The 16,941-nt window shown below is 39.0% G+C and overlaps 1 protein-coding gene across 3 annotated transcripts in view; it reads right to left on the bottom strand.

Annotated features, from left to right (window-relative positions):
• LOC128266216 (uncharacterized) overlaps nucleotides 1-16,941 on the bottom strand; it is a 47,048-nt gene that overhangs the window by 16,116 nt on the left and 13,991 nt on the right. For 2 of the 3 annotated variants that reach the window (XM_053002566.1, XM_053002570.1), the window contains exon 2: nucleotides 10,583-11,295. In XM_053002566.1, coding sequence (XP_052858526.1) covers nucleotides 10,583-10,757 — 175 coding nt within the window. In that variant the 5' untranslated portion in view covers nucleotides 10,758-11,295. Of the gene's footprint in view, nucleotides 1-10,582; nucleotides 11,296-11,409; nucleotides 11,433-16,941 lie in introns of those variants that run through there. The other variant, XM_053002568.1, reaches the window with a different exon arrangement.

The raw sequence follows: 16,941 nt of genomic DNA on the forward strand, positions 1-16,941 counted from the left end.
GAGATACAAACATTTTAAATAAAGATTGTTCGAAAGATGTATTTTATGCAAGTATATACTATACATTTTTAGTAACAAAAATTTTAAATTAAATATTTTATTTACAAAAAGAAATTTATAATGTGTGTTTGAATATGAGCTCGACAAATAAATTATTAATTCATATTTCAGTTAATTCTTTCAACATAGCATTTTCTTTCTGTGTTGCCGCAGGATACCTGTGAAAAGTAACTAAATTTAGTTTCGGGAATCTGAAAGCTTATTAGTTTTAGTTTCAAACTGATTGATTGCTTTTGAGGGCTTGTCCTAAACTGTGTTCAATTTGTTGCGAGTTTGAAATTGCTGGATAAATATTGCAATCCAGAAAACGTGGCAGGCACCCAGGACAAACAAGCTGCCGAAATGGAGGGCCCTCTCCACACTTGAATATCACAGCATAATAATTTGAGGAGTCGCTTTCCTTATGAAGGGAAGGGAAAAACAAACAGATATCGGTCCAGCTGGCGTATAATATCTATGTGCACTCATGTGTACGTGTGGGTGGCATTGCCTTTGTATTTAATACGCTTTTGTTGCAGCTTTCCATTGAAATGGGCCCCGCTTTGCTCTTTGGCATGTTTACCAGGAGTTTCCGTAGCTCCTGTTTCTGTTTCTGTTTCGGTTTCCCATCAGCGCCCTCATTGCCTGACTGCCAGCTCATTGAAAGATTTATCATTCACCAGAAATAGCAAGTTCTTGGAAAGGAGTGGGTGACTTACCCTAGGGGCACTGGGAAGAAATGGTGGTTACGAGATGGAAAATTTCTCCTCAAGTCTTCACATTTGTCAAGGTTTTTATTCTCAGTATAATTGTACTTGCTTAAATATAAAGCATTGATACGTTTTCTTTTGTACAAATGCCGATATGTTCAAGCCAATTTTAAAATAGAAGGCAACATCATTTGTGAATTGATTTGATTGTTTAAGGCACAACCTATAAAAATCATATAACCATAAATTGAAAAGGTTATATATATATATATTTATACATAATGCTGAATACTTTTGAGTCTGATCTGTATCGCAGTGTATCGCTGATGACAAGCCACCTGTCTGGGGTCCTGAGTCCCGACCGTCAGTGTTGACACAGCCCACATGGGCAGCCCATACACATGCATAATGGATTTTCTAATAACTGCCACAGCTCCTCGACTCGGTCCCACTCGACTCTACTCGAATCGAGCATCAGAAGGACCAGAACAGGCCAGAACAGCCGGCTGCCAAGCCTTCCTGCTGGGTCAACAGCATTTAGTGACAATAAGCGTGCTGCAGTTCATTTGCTCAGGCGGGTCAAAGAGCGGTTCGTGCGACGGTTGGGTTTTGACCAGGAGCCAGGATTGAAATGGCTGGCTGGCTGGCTGGCTGGCTGGCTGGCTGGTCAAGTGCACTTAGTCAGGCATCGGCGAACATGCACTTCAGCAGCCAGACCAGAAAAGGCAGCACAACCCCATCCCATCCAATCCAATCCAACCCAATCCGAGGAAAAGCAATTTAATTAACATAAAAAACGCAACTCGCACAATTCGAAACCATAAATCAAAAGCCCGCACACGCCCAACACTAAACTAATGCCTTGAAAAAACTAATACCAGACCCAGACTGGAAAAATGTCGGGCAAAAAATGCAATCGGCCAGAAAAAGGGGTAGGAAAAGGGAGGAAAAAACTAGGAAAAGCGCTTCTAATGAAACCGAAAATGCTAGTTATGGCTTACGATGCCCGGTCTCTTATGGAAGTTCTGGAAATGAAGTTGGACTTGGAGAAGCATTTGTTTTTCCGCTGTGCTGTGTGTGTCACAACCCCAAGGAAAAACATCCGGGTTGGGGGCCCAACCCAGAGCTACATTCAAATCGTAATCATAACCCAAACCAACCCGTTCGTGACGTGTCCAGAGGGCATCAGCCTTAGCCAAACAAAAAGGCCAACATAATTTAGTTAAAATTCCCTTTGTCCATGGACGTGGCACACCTCGCCAAAGGAAATGAAAAATGCTGATTATGAAAACGCAAACCATAATTTGTTGTGTGTTATGGCCGATAAATGAGCCGTTGGGTCTTTGGGGGCGTGGATTTGATTTGGATTTCACAATTTTCATTTACTAATTGCTTGATGATTAAATTCAATTACGAATTACAATTTAATTATGTGTCGGTTAATCAAATATCCAATCAAATGGTTATAGAAAAAACTTCAATAATTCAAATTACGTAGTATTTAATCGCATGGTAAAATGAGTTTAAAGGGCTTAATTAACATCACAAGTTTTTTATTGATTACTAATACGCTTGTTCTTTTGTTCACTTAGTAAGTTTATTTTTTTTTTTACTATTTCTCGAAAATATAAATTAATTGCCATTAATTCCAAAACATCCACTAAACACTAGTTTTAGTTACATTTACATTCGCATAAGTTTTTACTCTCAAACCCAACAATTTTATAAGCTTTAATTATCATTGATTTCACTTTACTCTTTTTTTATTTTCTTGCACTGCTGTACATTTTTAAGGACATTCTTTGCCACTTGGCAGTGGTTTATAAAAAACAAAATCCAGACAAACTCGCACTACCCCCAAGGGTACCAAAAGAAAAATAAAACGAAGAAAAAACACTCCCTTCTGCTTTCTGCAAACAGAAATTGGACAGGGTAAACAATAGGAATATATGCGATAAATGAAAAAATAATAACAAACATTAATCCAAGTGTTGCCAGCTCGAGTGGATGATGACGATGGCGATGATGATGTGCCGAAACGCCGTCCTTTAACCCCGGTGTCGGGGTTATCCTTGCGCAGCCCGAGCACTGGCACTCCTTGTCTCGAGATAGTCTTCGTTATCCTCCGCTTTGCACAGAAGCGCTAAGCAAATAAAACAAAAAGGATAACTGTGCAAATACTGCGCAGACGGCTTTGTGGGGAGGAGGGCTTGGGCAAACAGTTGCTGCTAAAAACATAAATATGCATGTGAGGGACTTTGTGTTTTTATTTTCAAGCTGGTGACATTGCAGTGCACTGAAGTCGCACACTTGCTTAGTTGGATATCGTACTTCCCCGCCCTGCAATTTGCAAATTTTCATTTGCTCTACTCCTTAAGCTCATAAAATTACACTGAGATTATTCAGGGTACTTAAAAAAAAATGTATAGTTTATTTGATGGCTGTTTAAATTGTATAACATTATTTAAATTTAAAAAATGTAATTAAAAATTTGCGATAATTCTTTACTATGTAGGATGAGGTCTTTCCAACGGAGCTTTAACATCTTAATGATGACAACGGAAAGTATTAAATTAAACTTAATTAATAATATCTAACGTTTTAAATACTTTTCAAAAGGCTTTCAAAAATACAAAAAGGTAAGGCTCACAAGGTATTTGCACTATATAATGTATAAAATTCTAATTTTTTAAATTTATAAATTAATTTAAAGAAATTCTTTGAACATCTTTTTTTAAATATTTAATAATAATTTAACTATTAACAATGCCGCTATTTAATTAAAATTTTCGTCAGTGCATCCATCCACATCTGCTGGATCGTATTTATTTAGTTTGTTTTCAGCTTCTTTGGCCCTGCTCACTTGGCGTATACGCAACGTTGGAACGCCGAAGACTACGAATACGACTCAATTGAGGCTGGGCAGCAAACATTTTGTTATCTCGGCACCAGCATCGATGCCGAATGGATTTTTAGTTCAGCAAATTTTTTTTCGCTCTTTTTTTTGCGCCTCCCCTACTGCGTTTTGTGTGTGCACGCCGACTGGTTTTCCTTCCCCCTACGAGTATATTTTTTTCTAGCGCTTTTCTTGTTCATTCAGTTTTTCCATTTGGCCCAGTCGTAGCGTCAGAGCGCTTATCTCGCATGCCGCATCGCGAACTGCTTGTAAATAGCATTCATGGCCTGACACTAATGGAACTTTTGACCGTTTGTGCTATCCGCTGCCCATTTCGACTCCCCACTCCCCGTTCCCTGTTCCCCATCCCACCCTCCATACCCACTGCCGCCACCCGGGCCATTCCATTCCAATTGCCCACTGGCCCCATGTCCGCTGCAGGGACACAACTTGGATGCCATTCATCGACTCCGCTATGAATCGCTTTGCTCGAAGCACTTTCTGGTACCCTAAATTCTGCTTTCGGGTATACGAGTTGGAAAAGAGACAGACCCAACCCTTTCCCACAAATCAATATGTTTAGCATCTTATTCAAACAAATTTTGTGACTCCTACCTAGTTAGCATATTAATTGTATTCGTTGAAATTACTCTTTATTGAAAAACTATTTCAAGCTACAGCTTTGCTAGAATTAAACCCCCCAACAAAAATTATTATTTGTCTTTCCTTAGTTAGTTAACCAGCCAAATTATTTAAGAAATATCAAATATATATATTTCTTCTAATATTTAATTCGCATTGTGTTTTTTGGAGTTTATATTTAACAATATTTTATTAAGGAGTATTACTCCTTTTTCAGCATTCCTAACTTAAAGGTATTGCACGTTCGATAGTTTCTCATAAAAACGGTTAGAAATAAAAATTATTTTTCTTCTGTTTGATGGTAACGTGAATTCACGCAACTTCGTTTTGTTTTTCCAAAGTTTTTTCTTTCATATTTCTGTTTTTCTTGATGTTTTGCCTATTTCGCTGCTGGTATCAATTTTGCGAGCCAACAGTTTGTCGAGTCTTTCAACAAGTCGTTTGTTGACACTTTTTTGTGTGAAAATGGGGAGTATCCTACAGCATTGAAAAAAAAGGAATATCCTGCCATATCTAGCGGCCAAGAATGTTTGTTTTTGGTTGGATATCCATCGATATCATAATTAAATTCAAAAGTCCGCTAATTAGTAGTTACAGCTCAATATTAGTCAATCGAAATTTCGTTTTTGTGCCAACTCCACACTTTACACACGAATAAAAGTAATAATGAATTTTACCCCAACCAAAATTTGGGAGTCAACGTTCGGTTTGATTAAATGCAATATGCATTTGCCATGTGGTGAGTGTGGGAAAAATCGGAAAAGCGGGACAGTACGCGATAAGCGACAATGGTTTTCGGAAATTTCATTTTTGGTAACTAGATCTCCCGGCGCAGTCACACAAATGTGGTGTCAATGGGTTATGTGGGAAACTCGGGCGTGTGGTGTATCCATTTCGTTTTATGTTTACAATTTGGCATGGTTTTTGTGCCTTCTGATTTATGCAAAAATTGATGTTACTAGTTGTTTGTTTGCTTGTTTGTTTGGCTTGCTGGCAAAAAGCGCATTTGCCATTGACATCCTGTCCGTTTTTCCCGCTTCCCCGACTCGCAATTTTCCCATTTCCTATTTTCATCCACCATCTCTGTCTGGTTTTTGGTCATGCCAGAGATTCAGTGGCAAAAACATTCATAATTTTAATTAAGTCATAGAAACGTGCTGCACACAAAACGCAAATGTATTGCACTGTAAGGAAAAGTAGCTTGTTTGATTTCGGAAAAGTCAGCTTAGTTTGAAAACACTTCACCGGTGCAATAGCAAAACAGATTTTAAATAACATAAGTATTATTAGCAATTTAACACTTTTAAGCAATTTCTACTTATCCAGTAATTTATGTATTTTGAAGTCTCCTCCTTGATGTTTCAAGCTTACAGTCCTTTATGTGGCTTTTCTTTTAGTGTACGCAGCCAGTACGCTTAACTTTTGTGTGCGAGTTTTCCCGCCAGCCGGCGGCCGTGGGTTTTTGTTTTGTTTCGAGTTGTATTTGGTTACGATGCTCACAAAATTGCACTTGAAATTTATCCCCGAGCCTTATTAGTTATTTACGCAGCAGGCGCATTCTCCGTAATGTGTGAGTGTTTGCTTTTTATGTGTGAATGGGTCTGTGCAAAGGACCTGGCGGCCAAAAACCACCCACCACCCACCACCCACCGCCCCACGAGGACCACGCCCACCTCCTCACCGCCCATTGCAGATTTATAGCCTGCAGCAGTTTTTAGTGTTTTCCCTTTGTTTCACCCTACGTTTTGTTTATTTGGTTTTGCAATTGTTAAAAGTTTATGCCGTTTTTGTTGCGGCTGTTGCATTTCGCACACACAGTTTCCACTTGGACCCTGCAAACAACAAGTTTTTGTTATTTGGGGGAGTGGCACTAGCAGAAATACCTAGAAAACCGAAGGCAAATAGAACAAACAAAAAAAACTGTGGTATTTTTGGGAACGCCAGTTGCGATTCTGTCGTCGTGATTTGTCCCATTTATTTTTTTGGCAACGTTGCTTAATTAAACGTGAACTATTGCCAGATGGAGTTTAAATATCGGCAAATTTCATTTTCCAAAAAACACTTGCCTCACTTGGCACAAATGTCGCAGTAAAATTTGAACAAAAGTATTAGCATTTATTTTAAAGTGGACTGGAAAAACGTAAACATAAATATCTGAGCACCCGTCACTGGTGAATATTGGATGAGTTTTTTCTTTTAATTGGAAAACAAATTTTTCCTTTTGAAGTTTCTCAATTAAAACTGCAATACTCCAAATTAATTCGTTATAATCAGTCTCTTTTCATACCGCTCCCAATTTGCCAGTGGCTTTTGAAGTTTCCCAAACTTCTGCATTAATACCAATTTGCACTTGTCGATCAAGGCAGCACTGCGCAGCCACAGACCTACAAAACTTCTAATGAGCCTAATTATTTTAACTATTTAGCCAAATACACAGACACAACAGCCAAGTCTAGCGGTACGGATCGGGGAAAGCATTTCAATGCTTGCCAAATTTTGCTAATGATAAATAAATTATGCGACAGCAGCCGCAGAGAATGCCAAGCCACCGACCCACCGCCCCACCGCCCCAAGAACCACAAGCAGAAAACAAATAAACTCACTTCGCAATGCCAAAATATAAGTATACGCCCCGTGGTCCCTGGATCCAGCCCTTAACGCATTAAAGCCTCGGGGGCTGGGTGAATGGTATCGCATTACCGAAGGCAAGCGCACATGCGTTAATAAACAAAATCTGTTGCTAATGTACAAAATAAGTTAATTATGGAAACGCAAATGCGAAATTCTCTGATGCTGGCGACAACTTTTGCAGCTCGGTTTTTCGGGCTACATTTTTTAGGTATGGGGATTGTTGGGGACATAGTTAGAGGTGCACTTTTCCTGCACTCTGCTTTGGTCTTTGTGCGCGATAATTGCGTTTTATGGATGTAGCAAGCAAACAACAGAACAAGCCGGCAAACAGACGAGATCGGAATGGGAATGGGATATGCATACTGTGCTCCCATCGTGGCCGGCACTCCACCGAAACAAATAACTACAAATTGCATTAATAATAAACAAATACAGACGCGGGCCCTAAGCCTACCCTGCGAAACCAAAAAACCCCTATTCGATTTACCTTTTGGCAATTTTTGCGCGACTAGCATAATCAGTGCCCAAAAATGTTGGTCCCGACACGCCCACTCGTGGTCCACTGACATTTCCCCAAACACAAAACCAAGGAAATTTACATATTTTATTTGTAATTTGTTTGCTGCCTGTCAATATTATTTTGCAATTAATATTTCAATGATAAAATTGATGCATTTGTGGGGAGTTCTCGCCGTGGGGTTACTGTAGTTCGCAATCAATTTGAACACTAAAACAACTATCTCTATATTCAAAGATATATATGGCTAAAAACCAATCAGTCGCAAAGTAATTCCAAATAATTTATGAAAAAAAAAAAGAGTTAAAGACCTTCTTGTTGTACTGCTAAAATTACAAAGAATTATATGACTGTAAGGGAACTACAGTCTACCTTTTCAAAACAAAAAACATAATTAGTTGTTTCTATTTTGAAAAGGTGTTTTGCATTATTTTCAAAATGTATTCCTTATATATTTCTGTATTACAATGAAAACGATGTCTTACTAAGTATTTTATAGTCCAAAATAATTTTAATTTCCACCGAATAAAATTGACCAGTGAGAAAAAGGTTATGTTTTTATTTGATGCATTCAAGTGAGCTGAAATTATAGTTGCATTGCATTTAGTTTTTAGTGAGCAAATGGCGAAATTGATTACGAATGTCCATCGTTATTATGCCAGCAGTGTGCTCATGGGATTTATGGTATTTATATGTCCCTGATTATTATGCACTTTCGGTGGAGCATAAATTGATGGAAACGAGCTTACACAGTCAGCGGACCGTGAACACCCCAATCCCAGTCTCGATTCCGATCCCCTGGAAAATCAAATGAAATTTATTACTAATCCGCACAGCTTTCAATGCACTGATTTATAGCCGCACTTCTTTGGTGAATGGTTATGGCCTGCAGTTCGTCGTACATCAGAACAATAGATGCCCGTTTTGGGTTCTAATTCACTTTCACTAATACACCACTTTGCCGCCAACCCCAACCCATTAACCCTATCCATTAGCGCCGCGGCCTCCATTTAATAGAGGGCTGATGCCTCAGATTTTCGTTCTGCTGATGCTGATGCTGATGCCGAAGCACTTCCCCGCCAACCCTCACAATGCCCTGAACTGGAGTGCACTGGATTTTGGAGTGAAAAATACCTACAACAAGGCACTTCAAAGAGTCACGACTCACGGCGCTAAAATCCCAGCCCCGACTCCCATAAAATTCTCACCCCTTAGCGGCTGCCGAAATATGCTCTGAAATCGGAGATCGGAGATGAGTGAGCATCAGACACTGTTTCGAAATAGTTCATTTCTTTAAAAAAAGGAAAACAAATTTACAAATAAACAACAAATTTTTGTTTCTCTAACATTTTGCTCTAAAATATCACTATAATTTAAAAGAAACGTTTAAATTTCAAATTATTTAGTGATTACCTTATATCATTTTCTTTTTGTTTAGTACATATTTGAAAATATGACTGAAGAAACTAATTGTATAATATTTTATGTCAAATAATGAAAATAATATATTGGCTATGGTAAAGGCTTTATACAAATAATATTATTTTGAAGGTCATTTGAATTTCAATTATTTTTATACGCACAGCAACGACATCCAACGGTTTTCTTTGAAACCAAAAGTATTTTCAGACTTTTTTGACTTTTGAAAGTGACTAGAAAAGGGCGCAAAATATCTAAATCGTTTGCACTGGCTGCAATCGAGGGAATGTCCCCATTGAAATGCGCTGCTTAAGCTGTTCATTAGCAGCGGAGTAATGGAGCAACAGCCTGACACAGATTTGCTTTGGCAAGTGCTGCGGATTGCCCCTCCATTCGTTTCGATTCGACTCGTTTAGACTCCATGGCGACACGGCAGCCGGGGTCATTAAAAACTTTTTACAAGCCTTCAGCATCAGCATTAGCGCTGCTCGAAAGTGGAGTGTGTGTGCGGGGTCTGATTCCTCCGCTGATTGTCATTGACAGCCATTCGAGTGGATCCCTGGCCACCTCAACCCGAATCGAACCAAACCCCTTTCTGTCTGCCAGTGCGACACCTCGCCACCGCTAAGAACGCGACTCGAACTGACTGTCAATCCCTTTTATTGCCCAGCACTCTCCACTTCCCACTTCCCAATGGCCACATCTTTGCCACTTCGTCAATCAATTGCCGGCTGTGTATCGCTGTCCCTTTTATTTGTATTTTATTGTGCCAAAGTGTTGTTTCGAATGTCATTTCAAGTATCGATTGTTTGTATCTCCACTGAGAAAACATGCATTCAGGAAGAAATAGTTCTTGCGAAAACAAATAGTTGAAGCTAAGCCGTGCTTAACTAACTAACTTTAAAGCTTGTAGTCTTATTAATAAACTGTAATCATATATTAAAAAAAATTAATAAACAAAAGTGCTAGCTCACACTTTGATCCATAATTAAATAATAAAATTCATACTAGAATTTGTTCTGTGTATAGATCTGCTTGAGTACATATTTTTGGTACTCTTTTATGTACGAACTTCTGTGGGATTGGGGCACATATTTGGAGTTAGAGTAGCAATCGAAGCACTTAATTGAGCAGCCGCAGCGTCGGACTTGGCGCAAAACAAAAAGTGGAGCAGCCAATTGAGTTAGGGTTCGAATGTGGCACTGTGTTGACACTGTTCCTGCCTCCCATTTGCCGAAATACCACTTGAAAAGGGATGACAGCCCGGAAAGGAGACGCGGACTGGGGAAGCCCGACAAGTACTTCATTAAATTGAACAAATGAATCTCCTAAAGTGCGTTTCAATGGCTTTGAATTTGTCGGTTCGAAAAATAGTTAAAATGCTGCCTCAAGATTTATTGGAAACATTAAAAGGATATTTGTCTCTTAAATTTTTTAACAAAATGTTCTTTTATGTTCATTGACCACCTTATATACAAATATCATCTATTTTATTGATTTAACCTTTTCTATTTAGCAACATTTTGTATACCTATTATATGAAAGTACTATTTAAATACACACAAATGCACTACAAATTTAATAATACCGCTGACACAATTTCAAGAGATTTTTACATGTTGTAGGAGTACTTGTTTGATGACTTTAAAACTGGCATCTTTGAAGTTTTTCCGATTGGTAAACATTATCATTGGCATTAAAATTTGGCTAAACAAATTTTGAACTCACCCATGCTCAGTAGAACGGCGAGGAGCAGCAGAAGGAATCTGGTGGGGAGAGTCCGGCAAACTGATTTTCTCCGGGTCTGCCGATGTGCCATATCCGTGGCCCTTTGGTGTCCCATTTTGTGGATTTCGCTCAAGTCGCCGGCTGACAAATCTCCGCAAACTTGTAACTCCAGCATTTCGAGGGGGCAAGTGCTATTACTCCGCTTGTCGGGCAAACGTCTTGCATTTGCGGCGAAGACAATTTAATAAACACTTCAACGCCACACGCCGCACTGTCTGTTCTGTGTGATTGTTTTTTGGGGGGAGGTGGGGAGATAAGGATGGGACGGAATATGCAAATTATTAATGCACGACTGGCAGCAGTTCGGTTTTATTTGCGTTTGGAAAAATTGCCCATAAACAGAATGTCTGCGCTGCCTTGGCAAAATTGCGCTAATAAGCAGCTGGATAATTAATTATATGCGCGCGCCGCAGTTTTTCACTTTCACTCAAGCTGGCTTTCGATTGGCACTCCACGAATTTGCACATTTTGCTGATTGTTTATACATTTTGGTTTCCGCCCGTTAATTGTTGCTCGTCCCCGATGTTTTTCCTCTGGTCTTGATTTGTGTTTCTTTGATTTTAGACGGCATCCATTTGGTATCTGCTGGCCACTTCACTTCGCGCACTCATAAAAGGCCCTTGTGTCCAGCTGTTTTATGCCCCGGAAGTGCTCTGCAAGGCGGAATGAACAACAAACAAACTTTAGTTATTGTGTAATTAAATAGAACAGCCGTCGCAGTCCCCCGACCGCAAGTATTTGGCATGTAAACAAAGCGAACACCGAACCGAATCCCGAATCCCGAATTTTCCCGGGAGCGACAATCCGCGCCTACGACAAGTTGACAGTCGACTGCGGAGTTCTCAGGACGGTCCCCCAGAACACACCCCAAAAGACATGAAGACATGGTCTGACGAAGCCGGCTGCGGCGCAGCGTTAACATTTCCAAAATAAGCTGGAAGGCCCGGCGGCAGCATGTTGCTGGAACCGCAGCAACATGTTGCAAATCTTAAAAAAAAAATGATATAAAACATAAATCCTATGAACTTTAAGACTTTTTAACTTTTTGCCACTTAGTATTCGATTGGTTTGGGGATTCAAGAAGGATGTGCTTTGGCAATTGCTAAAAAAATATTTTTTAATTAAAATTTAGTTTTAAAGTTAAGATAGCCAGATAAAAATTTATCCATTGGCGAATAAAAAATAAATATACATAAACACAAAAAAACGTCATAGTTTTTTTGATCAACTCTGTCCATTTTTTGTAGGTCTTAGAAAAATCTTTTGTTATTTTGTGTAAATGTTGATTTGTCTTAACTTCTTAAAATAATCTTTAAAAAAATGTATTATATTTAACAGTCAGGCTTGCTTAATATCAAATTATACAATTACACAATTCTCAACGATCGATTTAATTAATTTATTTATGTAAATGTGTCGAACTTTAAATTGGTTTTAGAGCAACCCAATCACAAAATTTAACCACATCCATCATTTTAACATACTCTTAAGAAACACTTTAAATAATAAATAAGATCGACGTTTCTTTCCGTGCACTGCCAAAACCAATATAAATATGATAAACAATAACAAATCATCTGAAACAAAACCCGAAATGCAAACAAATCAAAAAGCGGAGTTTAATTTAACGAGAACAAAGTGAGTTCCTTGTGAGTTGTATTTTTGTTCCTGCTAATGAGGCTGTGCACAAGTGGCAGGCTCTTCAGCCGCATGTGCACAATGCATGCGAGCTTAACCCTTTCAGGGCGACTAAAGGATGCGGCCACTTAACCCGTTACTGCTACTGTTTGCCCTCCGCCCTGCGGTCACTGCTCCGGCGTTTTGTTTGTTTAAGTTGCAATTACTTTTCGCCACCCCCCCCATGCAACAAATTTTCCGGCTTTCATTGCTCAGTGTTTTGTAAGACTTTGGGGGGAGTTGGTCATGGGTGGGGTGTGAAGGTTGCCCCTACATAAAGGAGAACACAACTAGATCCACTCAAGTGCAATGACATCATGGCAAGCATTCATAATGCTCATTAGCCAGCCCCTTTTGCCCCCGCCATCATCCACAACCACCCGGTGGCCATGTCAAAATGCCATTTTTATGTGCCACACGCGCTGCACAGTTTCTGGCAGCTTATCGATGCAGCCTTCATTCGCACTGCCACTTAAAAAAATTGAGCTAATATCGCCAATGCATTTACAAAAAAAAAAATTAGCCCTTATAACATTACAAAATTTTAACTTTTTTAACATTATTAAGAATTTAATTTATTGCATTCAAAAGAGAAAAAACATCTAAGATCACTTTAAGATTAACTATATAAGTGTGTTTGAAGTTTTTAATCAGTAATTTGCTAAGGCTTAAAAACCAAACAAACAAACAACCATTAATAAAACAACAAACAATAGTTTTAAATTTAATTTATTAAATAAAAGTTGCACATATAAGTAAATTCAATTTTATAAATTGTTTTTATATTTAATTATTTTAAGGAATTTGATTTTCAAGTTATTCAACAGTTAAGGGAATTTTTTCCCTCAGGTAAATGCAATTATTCTTTAAGTGTGCTCCCATTCGCCACTTGGTTTTTACGGCCGACATGCAGCACACCTCGATTAATGCATATATATGGTGGAGTGGGGGCCGAATAGAACTATATGGGGCTATATGCCACAACAACATGCCCATGCACTTAGCAGTTTTATTGTATTGTATGTCTCCATGTTGGGGCGACTTCCACTTCCACTAACACTTCCACGGCAACCCCTTGACAAAAGCAACACGTGCGATTTGAGAATTTTATAAAAGTGTTTATTGGCCTCCTCAACTCCTCAAGATCGTGTTGCCTGCGTTGCGCCCCTCGGCTTCACTTTCTCCCCCGTGAAATGGGAACACGCTGACAGTGACGACGCTGACAAGTTTTTAGTGCTCCAATGAAAATTAAAACACATAAAAATGGCTGAGAAACCGCACAATTATATGGGCGGATTGGCAGATGGGCAGGATATTGGGGCGGTGAAGGGAGTAAAGTCCCCTCGACCATATGGGTGTGTATTATATTGTCATGTTGCGTCTGCAGAGGGCTATAAACGGTTCGAGCACTCCGCATTCATGCCGTACTCAAGGCCGTGTACTCAACAACACTTCCTAAATTGTCCACTGGGACAAGCGATTAAGGTATTCATCTAATTAACTTTCAGGGAAAGGTGTAGCTTGGGATTACAAAACGTTAAAAAACGTTAAAGCTATTGGTATTAAATAGCCCAAGAAAAAGATTTCGTCATAGGTTACTAAGTACAAGTTTTGAAAAAGTTAAATTTACGTTCCCACCTTACCGTATAAAAATATTTAACAATAAAAATCTTGTTTGCATCTTCAAATAAATATTACTTAATTTTTGTGGACTTAGAAGTTTTAAAGAAAAGAAAAGTCTTTCTTTTTCAAACGTAAATTTCAAACTCCAATAATTTGTAAGTCAGGTCAAGACTTAAAACCGATAAAATTTCTGGTTTTTGAAAGTATTTGCCAACAAACAACATTTCACAACACATTTCGAGTTCAAAGGGAACTGGTTTAATTAAAAAGGCAGAGAGATCGCACGGTATTGGATCCTTGGCGAAGGCCACAAGCACCCCACACATGAGCCCTCGATGGTTTTGTCTGTACATTTGAAAGTTTCAGCTCGTATCTGTGTCACATTTGCTGGCAGCTCTCATCTCATTGTCATTGCACATTGTTGCTCTATTTAAAACAGTCCCACACATGCAATCTAGCACCTTGTCAGTCTATTGTGGCAGACAATTTGGTATAGGTTTTTCCAGTGCTAGCACACGATGACACCGCACCAGAGAGAGTCCTGTCTACACGTCGTCCTTCCCAGCGCCGCCCTTTGTCAGACCGAAAAATGCAAATTTTCTTTGACATGGGCAAGTACAAGATAATAATTCTCTCACACATGCCAACTTTCGAGTTGCACTTTGAAAAAAAAACGTTTAAGTACGTGAATATAACTAAGATAGAATGTAGCCATAAGTTCTCAAAGCTTAAATTGTCTCATAAAATATTTTTATGTTAAACACAAAGAACAAGTAATAAATTTTCTACATTTTTAGCAGCTGTTATTTATGATTTTAAATGATATTAAAATAAATAAGGCACCTAATTAAATTGTTTTTAATTTTGATAAATTATCAAATAAAATACATTTTTTAGCTCCGATTTCAGAATATACACAAAGAATTAAAGAAAGAATTCCAAAAATCTCCCAATTAAAAACAAAGAGTTTTTTAAGATATTTATATATTTTATTTCAGTGTTTTTCCGCTTTTTTCCACCGTGCAAGCCTGACAATTTCCGGTTGCTGCCGAATGCATTCAGCCTCTGTGCAGATGTTTAGTATCTTTGTCACACACGGAGGCTACCAATTGAAATTTATGCGTTACCTTGGTGTCAATTAAAGGCGCTTCCCATACTGTTTAATTTGCTCGAAGCAGAAGTCGCTTTTTGTGAATACCCAATAGCCCATGCCCATGCCCATGCAAATGCAAATGCCCGTGCAGTCGTAGATGTTATAGTAATGGCCGTAACATGTAGTTCAGATTGCTCCCCGCAGCCACAAATGTATCTGGACATATATCCTTGGCATGTTAATCGATTCGCCTGGCGGGCGAAAGAGCGATTTCACTTTGATTAGCGTTGCACAATTATACGATGACCGTAATCGAATGCAACCGTAGCTGCATCGCTTGTTTGCGAAACCAAATCTGCATCCGAATTAGGCGGCAGTTGGACAATGGAACACTCGCAGGCGGAATGCAAATGTAACATGTTCCGTCCATCAGTCCGCATTTTGGCAATGCAAATGTGCGAATGTTCGCCAAACATGTACACACATATCTTCCATCCGCCTTTGTTGTTTGCCTCAATAAATAAATTAACCATCAGGGATCAAAGAAGGACAGCGGGAGTTATGGCAATAATGGCCCCACGCAAATATGTTAATGTGTCATAAGGAGGCCAACATTTTTTAATTATGCACAGTTTTTTTATGGTTTTAATTGCAGTTAAAGCGCTACAAAGTAGGCTTTAATGGATAATGGAAAACGGGCTGGAAAAGCTGGAAATGGAAATGGTTAACAAACTGGTTAAAAAATTGAAAACGTTGGGCAAACAGCGGCGGATGTTCAGGTTGTGTTAAATGTTGATTTATGGCCAGGAAGAGCAGCGCACAATGCCTGACTGCGAATTTAATTTCCATATTAATGCTGCTTCATACTTTAGCGAACTTAACTATCAAGAAGGGACAGTCTATTTTGCCGTGGTTTCTTTTCATCTGCATGAAGCACCGCAAGAATTCCATCAGCCCAAAGTCTCCCCCACTTTAGAATCTTCTCAAAACCGAATAAAACAAATTGGGACACGGAAAAAAAAATAAGAAAAGTTACACAGTCGAGAAAAATACTAATATTTAGCAAACAAATAAATAAAATTGTATATTTACTTAGCAAAATACCAGCTCTAGTGGTCTCATGCCAATACATAAATTATAAAATCATTAATTAGAATATGTAATATAGAAGATTCAACAGTGATTATTTCAATATAAAAATATTCAACGCAGTGAAAATAAAAATATTATATGAACAACACAAAGTACTAACGTAACCTCTGACCTTTAACCATATTTTTCTCTGTGTACTTTGGGCTTGTTTACCCGGGCACCGACTATTTTTGGACACTGTCTGCCAATTTGCATGGGAGGCATAATAATCATTGACCTTTTTATGGCTGCCTCACGCGCCTTTTAATAAATTGAAAGCGCCGAAAATGTTTACTTCCTACAATTGAGGGCCCAACAAAGGGAAAATCAATGTTCAAATAAGTCAGCGGCAATAACCATTCAAGATGTCGTCATTCCCCGCACTTTTCCGCCTTCCTCAACTACACCAGCTTTTGAGGAATTTTGAGTGAGGCCCAGGGGGGAAGATACAATTGAATTTCAGTGTTGGCAATTTAATTTCTTTTGTTGTCAGCGGCATAAACATTGATGGAAGTGCGATGGAGAGGTGGGTCGAAATGGGAAAGGGGGAACAGTGGCCACGCCCACTCTTTATGTTACTGTTATTGTTGCTGGCATTTCGGTGACAGCAGGACAATAGCAAGAACACGCTGGGATATCCGGCATACAAAATTAAACAAACAATGACAAGACAAGAACTCGGCCGGGAAACTGCGTGCGAAGACGAGGAAAACTGACCCCGAAAGGTTAGGGAAATGGGGAAAAGGGGGCCAGTCAGTGGGTGGGGGCTTTGAAG

Source organism: Drosophila gunungcola, chromosome 3R (assembly GCF_025200985.1).
Source record: "Drosophila gunungcola strain Sukarami chromosome 3R, Dgunungcola_SK_2, whole genome shotgun sequence".
Classification (NCBI taxonomy): domain Eukaryota; kingdom Metazoa; phylum Arthropoda; class Insecta; order Diptera; family Drosophilidae; genus Drosophila; species Drosophila gunungcola.